Source organism: Capricornis sumatraensis, chromosome 4, assembly GCF_032405125.1.
Source record: "Capricornis sumatraensis isolate serow.1 chromosome 4, serow.2, whole genome shotgun sequence".
Lineage (NCBI taxonomy): Eukaryota > Metazoa > Chordata > Mammalia > Artiodactyla > Bovidae > Capricornis > Capricornis sumatraensis.
Genome location: NC_091072.1, coordinates 55,517,837 through 55,535,225, shown reverse-complemented (window position 1 = coordinate 55,535,225; position 17,389 = coordinate 55,517,837). Strand labels below are relative to the sequence as shown.

At 40.8% G+C, this 17,389-nt stretch overlaps 1 protein-coding gene across 3 annotated transcripts in view; it reads right to left on the bottom strand.

Annotated features, from left to right (window-relative positions):
* ACSS3 (acyl-CoA synthetase short chain family member 3) overlaps positions 1 to 14,478 on the bottom strand; it is a 168,274-nt gene extending 153,796 nt beyond the window's left edge. For 2 of the 3 annotated variants that reach the window (XM_068972184.1, XM_068972185.1), the window contains exon 1: positions 14,171 to 14,478. In XM_068972184.1, the coding sequence (XP_068828285.1) occupies positions 14,171 to 14,478 (308 nt within the window). The remainder of the gene's footprint in view (positions 1 to 14,170) is intronic. The other variant, XM_068972186.1, reaches the window with a different exon arrangement.
* Positions 14,479 to 17,389: the final 2,911 nt, after the last annotated feature.

The following is a 17,389-nucleotide window of genomic DNA, read 5'->3' as shown; positions in this document are numbered from 1 at the left end:
GTTTTATTTCTTAAAATAAAATGATCTGAAACAAATGTGACACATTGTTAAGATCTTAAAACACCCAATGTTCAGTCCACTAAATTATTATCTTTATTTACTCTCTAAATATCTCATAAGGAAAAAGGCTGTGGAGCTTACTCACAATATTTATTAATATTTTTGGAGAAAAATTTTGACAATATATATCAGAAAGCGTATAATTCCTCTTTGACTCAGAAATCTAAGAATTCATCTGCAAGAAGGAAGGAAAGAAACAGAGACAGATAGACAGTCAGACACAGAGACACAGAGATCTTTAGAATGCTGTCTCCAAAGAAGAAAGTATTCTTGCAAGTAAAGAGAAACCACCTCAAAATCAACAGGAAGGGATTGTGAAAAAAATAATTTTACATTCACCCAGTATGTTTAAATATTCTGCATACATTAAAACCACGGAATAGAGGAATAGAGGTATGAAAAAAAAAACACAACTTACTCCAACTGGGAAAATAAGCTATCAAATAATATGAATAGTATAACTCTATAATTCTATTTTTCTATAAGAAAAACAGTAGAGATCTAGAGAGTTAAACAAACTGACAAACAGAAATAGATACTAGATTTTTTAAAAGCACAACACATACAAAAAAAAAAAAAACCTGGTGAATCTGAGTAAGTTGGTTGGTCAAGTTAATTGTATTGAACCAATACCAATTTTGTTTTGATAATTTACTATAGTCATGTAAGGTGTTACCATTGGAGGAAGCTAAGTGATGGGTATAAATGACCTCCTCGTACTATTTTTGCAACTTCTTATGAGTCTATAATTATTACAAAATAGAAACTTAAAAAGAAAATGAAACACTGAAGGGAAATATACCAACTATACCAAGATATATATGAGATTAGATATTGAACTATAATCGATATTCCATCTATTCTGGCTTTCCTGAGTTTACACAATTAAAATTTACAATAACACTGCATCTTTCTGAGGGGAAAAAAAGCATAAGCTTAAATTTCAGTCAGAATTACTTTTGAATAAGAAATGTCAATGAAAAGTAATTCAAAATCTATGTCTCAAACCAAGGCTTTTGGATGATAAAATCTCTGCTCTTTTAATTAAACCTCACTGTGGATCACAATAAACTGTGGAAAATTCTGAAAGAGATGGGAATACCAGACCACCTGACCTGCCTCTTGAGAAATCTGTATGCAGGTCAGGAAGCAACAGTTAGAACTGGACATGGAACAACAGACTGGTTCCAAATAGGAAAAGGAGTATGTTAAGGCTGTATATTGTCACCCTGCTTATTTAACTTATATGCAGAGTACATCATGAGAAACACTGGACTGGAAGAAGCACAAGCTGGAATCAAGATTGCTGGGAGAAATATCAATAACCTCAGATATGCAGATGGCACCACCCTTATGGCAGAAAGTGAAGAGGAACTCAAAAGCCTCTTGATGAAAGTGAAAGAGGAGAGGGAAAAAGTTGGCTTAAAGCTCAACATTCAGAAAACGAAGATCATATCATCTGGTCCCATCACTTCATGGGAAATAGATGGGGAAACGGTGGAAACAGTGGCAGACTTTATTTTTTGGGGCTCCAAAATCACTGCAGATGGTGACTGAAGCCATGAAATTAAAAGATGCTTACTCTTTGGAAGAAAAGTTATGACCAACCTAGATAGCTTATTCAAAAGCAGAGACATTACTTTGCCGACTAAGGTCCGTCTAGTCAAGGCTATGGTTTTTCCTGTGGTCATGTATGGATGTGAGAGTTGGACTGTAGAGAAGGCTGAGCGCCGAAGAATTGATGCTTTTGAACTGTGGTGTTGGAGAAGACTCTTGAGAGTCCCTTGGACTGCAAGGAGATCCAACCAGTCCATTCTGAAGGAGATCAGCCCTGGGATTTCTTTGGAAGGAATGATGCTGAAGCTGAAACTCCAGTACTTTGGCCACCTCATGCGAAGAGTTGACTCATTGGAAAAGACTTTGATGCTGGGAGGGATTGGGTGTAGGAAGAGAAGGGGACGACCGAGAATGAGATGGCTGGATGGCATTACTGACTCGATGGAAGTGAGTCTGAGTGAACTCCGGGAGTTGGTGATGGACAGGGAGGCCTGGCGTGCTGCGATTCATGGGGTCGCAAAGAGTCAGACACGACTGAGCGACTGAACTGAACTGAACTGAAATCTCTTCCAATTTTCCACCTTCACTCTTGCCAAAACAACCTTAACACACAGCTGGAAACTAAAGCCAACTTAACCAACCAGATACAATTGAGTGTAAATTAAAACATTAAGAAAAGTAGACAAAATTTTTATTGTTTTCCCCTAGTCTTATCCTCAAAATAATCTAACAACAAGGTCACAAACTGTCTTTGCTCCATCCTTGCCAATTCCATCACTGTCTACATATAATATCATAGATTAAACATTTTCCATTCACATTTCGTTAATTTGAAACTTGAATGCAGTGCAGCCTGCTCAATTATCCAAGAGTTCATTATCTAGCTGATGCTAACCAAGCCTATTATTTCTCTTTATTCTTTTTGTGTTACTTGTCTTTTCCTGACTTTCCTGGGTGTTAGTACTTCTAGCAGAAAATAAGAAGCTATACAAAGGGATAAAATTAAAATTGGTTGATTATTTTATGTATCAAAGGATTTATTAGTTGGAAAATGGCCACGATTCACCATAATGTGAGCCTGTATATTTTAGTTACTCACACCTCAATGGTCAAAGGTAATTCAGAGTAGACTTGATTGCAAAATAAAGCAAATTTTATTACCCGTATTTTCAGAAAATAACTCAATAGTCCATATGACTCATAATTATTCTCCTTTTATTAAATAGGAAAATGAAAGCTATCTTATTACAAGCAAAAACACTTTTTTCCTTTGATGTATGAAATCACTCCTCAACTTTTTACTCTACTTAGACTCTTATTCAGCACCTGAAACAGTGCCTGGCCTAGATGAGCTTTCAGTAAACATTTAATGAGCGAACAATAGAAAGAAAGGAAGAATAAATGAAGAACAAATAGATTAAGAATGAATAAGTTCTAGAACCAAAAGAACTCCACTTTTATAACAGGTCAGCAAACATGTCACCAAAAAACTATGGTAAGGAATATTACTGGTGCTATTCTTACTGTAGTAATATATGTGTTCTGTAACGCTTTAACACACTCATAAACACACTCACATATGTGCATTCACACACACTCAAGTACTCAAGTATTTAAGATGCCTCTCACCCATTTCACCTGCACCCAACTCCATCTCCTCTGACAACCACCAATCTGTTCTCAGCATCTGTGAGCCTGGTTTTTGTTTTGTTTTGTTGTTTGTTATGGTTTTTAGAATTTACATATAAGTAAGATCAGGGCTTCCCTGGTGGCTTAGTGGTCAATAATCTACCTGCAATGCAGGAGACATGGGTTTGATCCCTGGGTCAGGAAGATCCCCTGGAGGAGGAAATGGCTACCCAGTTCAAATATTCTTGCCTGGGAAATCCCATGGACAGAAGAGCCTGATGGGCTATAGTTCATGGGGTCTCAAAGAGTCAGACATGATTTCGTGACTCAACAACATAAGTAAGATTACACGGTATTTGTCTTTTATTACTTTTAAATAGTGAGTTTTCTTTATCTGCTAATATGTTTACTAAATAAGGTGACTAAACCATGACAATCTGGTAAAATGACATTGATACAACTCTTAAACCTGAAGCAGTTTGACAGACATATACAAGGTCAGGTGCATTCCACGGTGGAGACAGCCAAGATGACAGAGACCTGACCCCTGCCCTCTGTCACCTAGCTGTGATCTTTTAAGCTACTGGTAAAGGAAAAGTATCAGTGGAGGATGAGCTTACCTAGTGGATGTATAGTGACTAAATGCAAATGGGAATTGAGCATTCTTTGCCAAACTAGCTTAAAGGGAAATAAGATTCAAGGTGATAGGCCTTTTAGGAAAGAACCATTTACCAAGAAGACAGGTACAAGCTGACTCTGGGAAAATAGTGAAGATTTAAATTCCACTAAAATGAGAGAAGAAAATAGAAGACACATAGAAACACAGGTGACAGATGAGAGAAAGGAAGTTACATCTCTGATTAAAAAAACTTTTTAATTCAAACATTGCTCTCATTCCTTTGTACGGTCCAGGTACAGTCATGTGACAAGCAGGCAAAAGAAGTTTTAGAGAGTGTAGTCACAGTTCATTACAGAAATGGGGCTCTTACAGTGTGACCCAATGGGTGTGAAAAATTAAGTCTACCACTATATTACAAGTCATTTAGTCGCTCTGTCCTTCAGTTTACACAGTCATAAAAATGCATTATATGTATCTCATAGGGTGTCAGACGGATTCAAAGTATACAGATAGTATTAGCATAGAGTCTGACTCAGCGCAAGTGCGCCATAGTGACTTCTGCTGTATTGCCACGATTGTTATTACTGTTATTATCATTATTGAAATGCATTCCTCAGTCTTAAAGAAAAGAATGAGTAACTCAGTCATGTGCTAGAGGACAATCGTGTGTGTTTTCTTCTCGATCTATTACAGACTCTTCAGATATGGCTGTGGCTCATCCCTTAGACACTCAAAGGAAGATTTAACATTTTTAGATCATCTGTTCCCTAACGTTTGGCAACACCTATGGAATAACACAGGTTAGTGAGAGAGCCCACAGTTCATGGTCCTTGTACTGGATTTCAAAAATAAGATATTCATGTTAGAAACAAGAGAGATGGATGCAATGTGATTCCTTGGGAAAAAAACTCATCTCTGCACTTAACATGTGTTATGTATCAAGGTCTGTCCACCTGCATTAGGATCAAGATGGAAAGCAATGGAAGCAAAACAGCAAAGAATATTATACTTGAATGCATTTTTTTAAAAAGTAATCAAAACAAACAACTTCCATAATTACAAACATATAACAAGTCCTATTATTTTTTCCTGAGAAGTAGGAAGAAAGGAAATTTTTCAAGTACTCATAATTAGATGAATTAATTAGGCTATTTATCACATGTTCTCATAAAAATAATACTAAAGCACACTACAAACAATGAATAATAATGTATGTGGTCATTAGATTTTCCTTAAGATAGAAAACCAAATTAGCATTCTTAAGAGAAGGGATTAATATTGCTTTCTACTGTCCAGGAAACATTTCTAAAGTAGGTAACAATTAATATAAAGTCCCTCTCCCACCACTTTTAGGACGATTGTATACATTTTAAATATTTCACATAAAACGTACAGTTTATTTCTTCAAAGAACATCAGTCTATCATTCTAAATAAAATAGAGATATTTTCCAAATGTTTCTGAGATATAAAGCCAGATTTTTAAAGTTACTTTTAGTGGTTTCAGTGGAGAAGGGGTAAGAAAAAAAAAATAAGCTAAAATTAACTAAGACAATTATCATAGAAGCAATATAATGTAGTGTATGTTTAGAGCACAGACACTAAATTCAGCCTGTACTGTGCTGTGCTACCTTCTGTGTTTAGTCATATCCAACTCTTTGAGACCCATGGACTACGGCCCACCAGGCTCCTCTGTCCATGGGATTTCCCAGGCAAGAATACTGGAGTGGGTTGCCATTTTCTTTTCCAAGGGATCTGCCCCAACCCAGGGACTGAATCTGAAATCTCCTTCATTGGCAGGCAGATTCTCTACCACTGAGCCACCTAGGCAGCCCAAATTCAGACGGCCTGGGTTCAAATCCTACATCTGCTACTTATTAGTTTTATATGTTTAGGCAAGTTTTCTTAAACTCTCTGGATGTTCATTTCCATACACACTAAACAAGAGTAAAAGGTCCCCTACCTCACAGGATTGTTAGAAACATTAACAAAATTCAAGTACTTAGTATTCTATCTGGCTCATAGTACAGATACCATAAGCCTAGCTATTTTCACTATATGCTGGATACTTTCATTCAAAAAGTTCTATGTTATTAATATATACATTAATGATTTCACAATCAATAAAATAGGCTGGATTACACACAGTAACAATAGCGAATACTCAGTAACTTGAAACAATGTTTATTCCTCACTCATGCACCCTTAATGAGGCTTCGGTTGGACTTCGCAAAGAACCATCACCTACGTATTTGTTCCCCAGGCTATACATGCTTTCACAGCTCTGACTGACAGGCAGGACTAAGGATTGAAGCACTAGCCACTAATTGTTTCACAGGAAGTGACACTCCTTTCTCTGGCTGCCTTAGCCAAAGCTAATCCCATAACCACCCTTGGGAGGGGAAGCTGGACCCTCCTGTGGGCTCAAAAGTAGAGAGCAGACACTGCTGAACAGCAATACTCACCACGGTCCACACTTTGGTACAGTAAACTGCTCAAGGAATGGGGACCTAAATTTTAACCCAGAAATCAAAATTTTTTTTCTCCACTAATAACAGTCCTCAACACCTTTTCCCCTACCCACATTTTTACCCAAGTGGAAAATGATAGCATATTGTACAAATTTGCATCGGTAACAGTGGCAAACTTCATTCAGCCTTGATTAAGCAGGGAGAGTTGGGAGCAAGGAAATGTCAGGGCAATTGTGGATTAGAAAAGCACTTAATTCACAACTGAGAATCAGTGAAACTAAAAATTTTAAAAAGTGGAGAGAAAGCAAAGAGATTAGTGCAAAAGTAGACTTTTCTAAGTTCCAGTGCTTTCGCTTACAGTTATTTTAGCAAACAGTCAATAATAATGATTTTACGTCCCTTTGGCTACTAAATTTTTTTTTATCATTTTATTGTGCTACTTTTTTTGCACAGATATCTGTATTGATCATGTCTACAGAGCATTCTTCCTTTTCCCCTAATCTTCCCAAATTTCTGTTACTTAACTAATGTCACTTGGGAGAGACATCTCAAAAATTATACTTGGGAAATGCTATTCTAACATCAAAACCTGGAGAAGGTATTCCTCTTGCCTAGAGTTCTCTCTTAAGTCATGACCTACAGACTTTAGATGCTTTTATCCCACTTAGAGCAACCAATATTTTAAATCAGTAAAATTCACTACTTACCTAAAAGTTATAAATCGAACTCTGTCCTCTAACACAGTTGCCTGATCTGTTTTCAGCTATTCTAAGACTTTCAGCTGGACGATTTCAAACTGGAAATTCTTAAACTTTGATTTTCCTAGATAAGAATAATACTCCTCCTTTCTATGCATTGTCCCTTACCTCATTTGGCCATAATGCCAGCAAAAGTACATATAATTCATACCTTTTATAAGTTCTCTAACCACATGGTTTACATAAAGAATATAAGTTTTTCAGATGTGTTTCCTAAAACTGTAAAGAGGTTATTACATTCACATACATTATCACAAATATTCATTAGCCTCCCACATGTTTCTCTCACAAATTTTACACAATAGAAAGAAATGATTCCACCTTCACAGAGTCACTGCTTAAGTGGAAATTCTTTAAAAAAAAAAAAAAGGGAGAAGAACAAGGAATGATGCGGGGAAGAAGGGGAGGGAAAGAGGAAAATGAAAAAAAGGAGGAGTTGGAGGGGGAAAAGGAGAACAAGAAGAGAAAAATAACTTCAACTACTGGATTTTTTCCTCAACTAACAGTATATGGCATGAACAAAGGAAAAAGTAAGCCACCTTCCAGGAGGTACTAAGAGTGTGGACTTTACCCCACACTTGGTAGAAGATTGGTCACAGCTGATTGAATTTCCATTGTGCATTGATTGTGCCATTTGTCAGGCAATCCATCCTTGCTTATGTAATCACAGCATTCCAGTAGTTCACCCTGTTCTGTCCTGAACTTTCAGCAGCATGACAGACTGAGAAAATTAGATACAGCGCAGCACCAAGCTGTTGACCTTCAGAATATAAAATAAAGCCCATCTTTTTAAATTGGTCTTTCTTGATGAGTCTATCTGAAGGAGAATATAGCTAACAGGCCATTTTTCATGCTCACCATGTACCTTCATAAAATATTTTTTTATTCCTAAAAAATGATAATTTAAAATTTAAGTGTATCTGTACTGTGCACAATATTATGAATAAATTCATTTCATTTAGAGTTTGTCAGAAGGGATACATTTTTTTCATCCCAAGATAAAACTCTCACCTTTCAACTAGAAGTAAATACACTGATAAATATGAAGGAAATTTTATTAGAGAAAAGAAAGAGAGGGAGGGAGGCTGAATTTCCAAGACAGCTTAATGTGGCTAATTGTTTGCCAAAGAATCAAAATTCAGTAGAGGAATAAATGACTTTCTGAGTATATAAAATCCACATTATATTTTCCTTATTGGTTTTCCTTTGAAAGAATGTCAGACTCAGAAAAGTTGCAAGTGAAAGATAAAGAACTTTTTTCCCTCTGAACCACTTACTGACAGGTCTGAAACCCCAGAATAATTTAACAAATCAACAAATATTAGTTCTTTCATCTTTTTTTTTTAACTGTCTCTTTATCTCCCATCAAATGCTTAGATATCTAGCTCATGTAAATCTGTTAAGTAGCTTTTTATTCCATCTTTAAGACTTTTCCATTTTGTTTTTTCCATGAACTTCTGGCATCTAAAGAAAACAACAGATAAGAAACCACACAAAGTTCAACTTGTAAAAACAAGGAGTCCTGTTAATGAGGAACAGGTTTCAAAATAAGCAAAATTCCCTTCATTCCTATTTCACAGATTTCTTCACTTCTTCCTTTAAACAAGAGATGCTCTTAAAGGGGGAGGTGGGGAAAGGAAAGATAACAAGGAAACTTCTTTTCAGGTAACCCAGACACGTCCACGTGCTGTCATCTCGCCTCCCCTTCCTGTCATTGTCCAATGTGTTCCTGGACTGTTTTTGCCTACCACCAGTTCCCTCTGTATTTCGGGATCCTGGTTTTGGCCTTCACTTCTCCACTGACATCACATTATTAAAAATCACTGAAGATTTCTGCGTCACAACTGTTATGTTTCAGTCCTCAATAGTCTCAAAACTTCTCTAGAGCCCTTGACCACTATTGACCTTCCCTATTTTTATCTCTTCTCTCCCTCTTACTCCATGGCACCAAAATATTCTGCTCTTCCTTATCCTACTTCTCTGAATAAGCCTCATCCACTCTCACAGGTTTTCCCCCCTCTTCTATTTATCTTCCCAGTTCAGTTTTTAGTATTTTATTCATGCTCTCTCTCTCTCTCTCGCCCCACTCAACATTCACCAAACTTTAGCTCTCATGTATTTACAAATGTCAGTCAAACCTATAATCCTATAAGCTCTTGCCAAGTCTTCAAATTATTATCTTTAATTCACAATCAATTCCTCCACCTGGGTATATGAGTCAAACTCTCAGGTTTATCATAACTTCTTGCTTCCCTACACCCCACCTGGTGATCATTATGTCTAATTTCACCTGGGACAGCAGCTACTCAGTTCCAGCCAAGCGGTGCCAAGCGAAATGCTGACCAAGCGCTGACAGTTAATCTGCTTTTTTCCAAAAGAAGCCCCCCAAGACTGAATCATTAAAGGAAATTTAAATTTTAGATGAAATCCTCCAATGTTTAAATACTGACAAATACTTCAAAAACAGACAAACAAAACCCAGCACCTAGGTCACACAAAACCTATCTGCAGACTTACAGACAGGTTGTGACGTACAGCCTAAAAAGTGAATGCAAATATCTTAGCTTGCTCTTCCAAGCCTTCCAAAACCATCCTGAAACTACCTTCTGGAGTACCTATAACTCTAAAATAACCACTACAAGCCAACTGATCCATTCTGACCTGACCAAGCATATTTGGTGCTTTCTCTCCTCTATGCCTCTGTCATGTTTGGTTTGCACACAGAAGTTTTTCTTTTGCACACAAAACGTGTTTTTCTCCCTCTCTAAATCCTACTTGAAGATTGAGTCCATATGATACCATTTCTCTAAAAACTTTCTGGTCCACACCAGCTTCTGGGAATCTCTCTTCCATATTCAAAACCATCAGTAACTAGGACTGTGTGTCAGGTACAGTCCTAGACATTTTATGCTCCCACCCACCTCTATAATGCTAAGAAATTGATACTATCGTTACTCTTATTTTTACCAATACGGATATTGAAGCGTATCCAAAGTAAGTGGCAGAGCTGGGGTTGAACCCAGACATTTCTTGTTCCAGTGCAGAAAGAAGAGTAGGAAGTTCAAGTTTTGATCATCCACTATGGGACCTGTTTGTGCCAGGAAAAAAATTTTAAATCCTTAACATGACTCACCAGACCATTCACAATATGGCTTTCTCCTTCTGTTTCTTAATTATTACCTGCCAAGTCAGCCTTCTTTCAGTTCCTAGAAATTATTGAGCTACTTCATACCGCATGACCTTTTCATGCGCTGTTCTCTTTGTCTGGAATGTTCCCTCCTCCTTCTGAGTCTAATCCCTACACATTGTAATCTCAGTTTAACCATCATTTCTTCAAGACTCCTACCACAATCCTTCCAGAAAAGATTATGGTAAATCCCCTTATTATTTCATAGCATTTACTACAACTCTACAGAAATAGTTTTGTAATAATTTACTGTATGTCTCCCATCTCTTTCATCATTTTCTTTGTACTATACACACAGTGAGTGAATAATTGATATCTTTAACACTTATAAGCCATTTTAAGACTTGGAGACTTAAACAACCTTTATAGCTAGTCAGAAACTGAGATCTTGCATGTTAAAAAAAAAAGTACCTACACCATTTCCATTGCAGATATGTTAACCAAGCAGAAATCACGTTCTAATCATCTGTATTTAGACTTTCCCTTTTTGGCTCATGGTCACTGTTAATACACATTAAATTCTAAATCAAACAGTATGTGAGAGTCTGATCATTGAATGTTGTTTAAATATAAATAAACTAAAATAGGACTGCAATATTTCCAGAAAAAAAGGATAATTAGTGACCCAGACCGAAAAAAATTAACCACAATGCATAATGCAAAAGTGAATTGCCTAATTCTTCAGAGAGGGGTAGCTGGATTTCTCTTTCAGGAAAGGCAGTAGGATGTCTAATTCATCAGGAGAAAACAACCAAAACATCCATTCTGTGGTCCCAGGACTAGAGAAATTACTCGGGGTTCTAATTGCTTCACCGTATATTCAGTTCTCCACTGAAGTCTCTCTAATAAAGACTTTATTCTCCCCAAAGCTAGGCACCAACAATGTGAATGAACCAACAAACTATGAGGAAAGGTAACTCTTCACACGTTCCTAGAGCACCTACATGAATTGGTTTTTCAAAGATCTCAGAGATTACGGTCCCAGAAATCTATTTTACAGGACTATTCACTACAATGAAAGGTCCCTAATGTATCACCCTCAAAGCCTTCTATTCCATGCTCATACTACTGCATGTGTAAACTGCTACTGAGTAGTTTATGCCACTGTGAAAGCTAATATGCATTACTATTTATGTGCTGGGGCTTTTGGTAGGCCTGTAGCTTCAGAGGGGAGTTTGCTTCCATGAAAAATAAACAGACAAGCGTACAATGAGGAAGAATCCGTCCGACTTCTGGGAAACCATGGGGCTTCAGCGATCTTGACTACACACCTATGTCAGCTCCACCTCGAAGAGAACAGCTAGCTGTAGCAACCCTTCCCATTGGTGGTCAACATCGCCCTTCCCCAGATCCCAGCTTCAAAAAGTAAGCAAAGCACCTTCATATTAAACTGTGCCTGTATCCACTTGCCACCTCCCAAGACACGCAGAATCAAAAATCATCAAGTCTATGTATCCTGTTACCTATCACTTTTTAAATTCATATGTCTGTTCTGCCCTAGAATGCAGCGATATAAAGCGGCGAGGGGGCAGGGGGGCGGGTGGACATTTGCCCTGACCTTGAGTTTACCTTTGCAGAAAAATGTTAACCAACAAAGAATATCTAGAAACAGGATTCAGATTGAAACCATTTTTTGAATGGAGTTTCAGACTGGATGGATGGTCCCCTACGTCAACCTGCCTCTCCAACTCTGCTCTGCCCACCAAACTCCTCAGCAAGATTGAATCACACTGCTAAAACAAATACAGACTCAAAGACTTATCTGTTATTCACTTTGATCTGTTGGGCTGCTATAAAACAGGTACAGCCACGTGATTCCAAGAGTACAAACATGAAGAATTTGGATACAATATTATCAAATACCGTGACCTACAGTGTACTGAATTTTTGAAAATACATACAAAGACCCTTTGGCCAAAAACCTCTTTAAAGGTAGACATTTAAACCTCTTTAGACATTTTATGCCTACAATTTTTAAAAATTCAGGCAAGCAACTAGAAATTAAGAAGAGAAAAAAACATAGAGGGAAAATCTCCAGATCTTAAAGGTCGATTTGATGGACATTTTGAGCTCCACATGGTCTGTACTCCCTTGAGTCCTCCCCAACTTCAATTAATCCTCTAGAAACCTGTTCTTTGCACTGCCCCTGCCACTACCTTAGGTCTGGCCCTCACTGGTTTTTACTTGGAGTATCCCAGTGATTTCTTGAGTTTTCTGCACAGTTTTATGGGATGGTGGTCACATAAATAATTCCAGTTCCATACTTTTTGACAGATATATGGACACAGAACTTTGAGAACACATTCTTAGGTGAGACAATAATCTCTGTGTTTTGATCTTCCCAGATCTAGACATTTCCTGCTCTTAAATAACTGTGGAATGAGTGCAAAGATACCTATTCTTACTCCAACATTTATAGGGTCTATTTCTTTTAAGACTTGGTCTTAATCCTTTACTAAATTAATCTTACTAGTTACACATTTATATATGACAAAACTGAAGAACAGAGAGATTAAGCAACTTGCCTGTGAACACACAGCCAGTAACTATAAGAGCCAGAACTCAAACACAAAATTCTGGCCCCAGAGACCAGGCTATTAACCATCACGACACCTCCCCGCCCCCTCGCCACATGTATACCAAGTGCTTGATTCGCTGAGGGGTACATGAGAGAGGATCAATCAAACACTACTGGAAAACCTGAACTGGATGGGGAAATGTGCTAGACTCTAAAGGTAAAACCACGTAAACAGCTCCGAACAATCAAGAGGGGGCAGAGCGTGGTGGTGACAGAGAAGTCTCTGGTTGAGAGGCCATTCTCCCTTCCAGACTCCTACTCCCAACAAGAAGATACTCATCAAATACAAACCTGGCATGTCATTCTCCCATTTCACTGCTGGGGACTTGGAAATGGCGATGGGAAACCCCACTGCAGTGTTTTGCAGACTTTTTTAGAGAAAACATCTCTCCCTCAGGGCTGGCTGAGGAAAGCAACCACACTCTTAAGGGCTAGGCACAGGGCCCAAAGAGCAGCCGCAACTCTTGAGTCCTCCGGTGTGATTCACCCTCAAGAATCTGACAAGTTTGGCATTTATTCGACAAGTGTATCTTTTGTTTGTTGTAAGACAAAAACAATGTTTATAACTACTTACAATCGTAACTCTAAACGACAAAAAAAAAAAAAAAACACCTTTATTCCTACCACGATTTCTAGCTCCTTCTAAGTAGGTGTACTCCCTATTCTCTCTGGAAAACACTGCAGCTTCATACACAGGATAGGCCTGTGGACGGGATCCCAACTACTTGGCTGTGATGCATAAATCCTTCCCCAAACCATCCCCTGACTCACCAGTCCCCTTTCCCACCAACACAATTATTCGCAGCCTCATCAACAGTCAAATTTCAACCTGTGTTCCACCTCCTGGACTTTAAGAACTGGGGCCTTGTCAACTCTGAGAGGACATATCCATTTTTCCAATCTGTACTTAGGTGTGATCTGACTGAAGTCTTTCACCAACTCTCTTCGTCCCCACAGTGTGAGGATACTTAGAAACCCTTAGTTCAACACTCTGCTTGCACCTGTTTCCGTGGTTACTTCCCTTTCTAGACTGTGGGTCTCTGGGGGGCTGGCTCTTGCTCAACTAAGCAGAGCCTGGCCATACAGGTAAATTTCTGGTCTACAGGAACCAGGGTTCTCACCCTAGGTAACCGAATCCCTCAAGACAAGGCAAGAGAGCTTGACTTATGAAGTTAAAATTAAACACGGATTTAAAAGGTGTGATCACACCTCCAGTCTCAACCTCTTTTCCCAAAAGAACTCCAGGTTCCGATGCAGAGGACGTCGAGCCTGGACACCCAAAAGAGATGGGGGTGGGCGCAAAAGTCACTCACCAACTGGTGGAAGGCGAATGTCTGTTCTCCAGCGTCTTGGTCCAGGGCTTGTACCAGCTGATCTGCTCCGCGGCTTTGCCCCAGAACCTCTCGGGGTCGGTCACCGAGGCCGCGAAGTGGGTCTTGTACTCGCCGCCGCCCGAGGACAGCGCCCGGCAGCCCCGGCCCCCGAGAGCGGCCCGCGGGCCGGGGGCCACGTACGCCCGGCGGGCCAGGCCGGCTCCGCGCGCGGGAGAGGACGCGGGCAGGGACCCGCCGAGGCCCCCCGCGCCGGTGACTTTGCGACACTGCAGCCAAGACGGCTTCATTGCTGCCGGCGGGGTCGCCCCTTCCTCCCCACCTCCTTGCAGGCTCCGCCGCGCACCACCCGTGGGGCGCTCGCGACTTCCTGGGGCCCCAAGGAGAGCAGGCGGGAGGCGGGAGAAAACCCCGAGGTGTGCCCAGGGCCCTGGGACTTTGGAAGGCACCACCAGAGTCGCCGGGAAAAACCGACCTGGAGCGGCGGGGGGAAGCTGGAGAGGGGGCGCGGAGGCGGGGAGCGGTGGGGGGTCCCCGCGTCGCGGAGAGAAACCCGGAGCGTCCGCAGCCCCGCGGCCCCGCCGGGAGGGGCGCCCCCGCCCCGACGCAGCAGAGCCCCTAAGGCGCGGACCGCCGGCCCAGCCCCGCGTTTTCCAGCAAACAAGTCGTGTGCAGCTGCTCGGGGTCGGTCTCCGAGAACCCGCGGGAGGAGCCGCCTCACCCCGGGCGGCAGGAGCCGTCGGCCGAGCCGAGCTCTGCCGCCCTCGGGCCCCTGAAGTCTCAGGGTGTTTTTATTTACTTCTTTTGAAAACAAAGCTCCATCCCCGGCCACTTAGAAAACAAGTGGCTCCGGGGCGAGGGCGGCTCCAGGATTTCCTGACAGCTGAGAGAGGAGGAGTAGAGGGAGGTTGCCCAACCGAATTGGGAAGAGCCTCGTGGGGGTGACTGACAGGCCGCAGGGAAGGTGCCCCCCCACCACCACCACCACCTTGGGATGGGACCTTCGGATCGGACTCCCCACGCGAGCTCGGCAGAAAGCAGGACGACCTGTTGCTTTCTCTCTCTTCCCGTTTGCCTCTTTGGAGTTGCTTTGGCCCGGTTGTTGTTGTTGTTGTTGTTGTTTTTGATAACTCAGAAAAACAAAAACAAAACAAAAATTTAAGTCAAAAGGAAGAGCAAAGTCAAGATGAAATGAATCAAGAAAGAGGAAGCTGAGGAAACTTTAAAAAGAAAGGCAGGCGGTGTAAGTTACTGTCTGGTGGGCTTAACGTTCTTGAAACTCCTCACTATTCGGTTTGGTTTGGGGTTTGGGTTTTCTTGGTTTTGGGTTTTTTTTCACCCATTAGTGAAATTCAGAGTCTGTCTCGTTTGCCTTGTATTGTGCCACGTGCTGTTTGGTGTGACAGCATTTGCACTTTTAACTGTAAACATGTGTATGCCCAAATCCGAGGTAGCAAATAAAGAATGCCCCGACCCTAGGAAGATTGTAAACTTGAGAAGCTGTAAACAGATTTTTTGTGTGTGCAGGAAAAGAATAATATGAAAAGGAAGGTTAAACAGAACAAGGATAAATATAATAAAACAAAGAACATATCTTTAATCACCTCAGCTCTTTCCTTTCATCTAAAAAACAAGACACTAGACTTTCCCTTAACACCTGCAGCCAACTCTTCCTTAGGCCTCACGGCCAGTGATTTCCAAAAGCAAAAGCACTTCAGTGCAGTCAGGAAGCCAGATAACCTCCTGGCCTCCTTCTCTGCTCTGCCCAGCTGAGTGATGCCACTGTCTGGTCTGCAGGATGCTCTGACCCCAGATCATCCTCTGTGGTGTTAATGTCCATCTTAGTCATCTGAGTAACAAATGTGTTAGCCCCTGTGTTGTGTGAGTTGAGACTGACTTGGGGGGTGTAAAGGAAGCAGGCAGCTCTCTGCTGGCTCCTACTGTGTGCCAACATTGTGCTGGCACTTTCAGATACGTTAGCTCCTGCATTTCCCAACCAGTACTAAGAAGCAGAGGCTGTAATCCCCATGTTGACCACCTTTAGGCAGTGTGATGGAGACCTTGGCACTCCTGTAATTCAGGGTGCACTGACCTTACCCCAGCATACAACACAAACACATTTTCTCTCTGTGCCCCAACTTGGAAAAGGTGGGGAATCTGACTCCAAAGTCCATGATTTTCACACCAGGCTAATGATTCAAAAGAAGAAAGATTTTAGACTTCCGGCAAAATATAACAAGGTGGCTACCCACATCCATTCCTCTTCTTCATCTTCCTTTTATTTCTAAAAAAAGAAAGGACAGTGGTGATGGTTGTGGTGGTGACTGTGATGGTGGTGGTAAAAAATCTATAAGAATGAAGAAAATGCGAGAGGACAACAAGCCAAATGAGACAATGGAAAGAAAGTAAATTCATGGTGTATGACAAGGGGGCAGGAGGGTGGCAGGGGGAAGCTGAAAGGAGAAAATGGATTTCCTTATCAGAAACCTGAAATGTTTCAGCTTTAGGAGGCCCTGGGATCCTCTGAAAGTTCAGGATGAAGTTTAAGGACTTAAAAACAAAAGGGCTGATTAAAAGATTGTGTAAGACAAGTTAGACCCCCACACTGCTGGATTAAACTGGGTTTCTTTTTTTTTGGTTTTTGTTTTTTTTCTGGACCCTGCATTGTGCTGTCTTGGTTTAAGTATTTTTTAAAATAGATTATGATTACCAGTTTCATTTCAAGAAAAGGGAAGAGCCTAAGTGAAGGTCAGTCCACAGGAGGAGTAGTGCAGATGAGAACTGGAGTGAGCAGTAAAACTAGAAACTTGAGCCAGGCGCCCCCACCCCTGGGATTCTCCAGGCAAGAACACTGGAGTGGGTTGCCATTTCCTTCTCCAATGCATGAAAGTGAAAAGTGAAAGTGAAGTCCCTCAGTCGTGTCCTACTCAGTGACTTCATGGACTACAGCCTACCAGGCTCCTCCATCCATGGGATTTTCCAGGCAAGAGTACTGGAATGGGGTGCCATTGCCTTCTCCGAGGAAGCTAGAAAGTAGTGTGCAGGTCTGCCTGAGGTTAGACCATTTCACCTTTAACACCAAACATTATTTGAGGCTGATAATCTTTATCTCACAGGATTGTTACAAGATTTAAATATGTATAAACTGCATAGCACCTAGGCATTAGCAAACCAACACCCAGTCCAAAAAATCAATCCCTC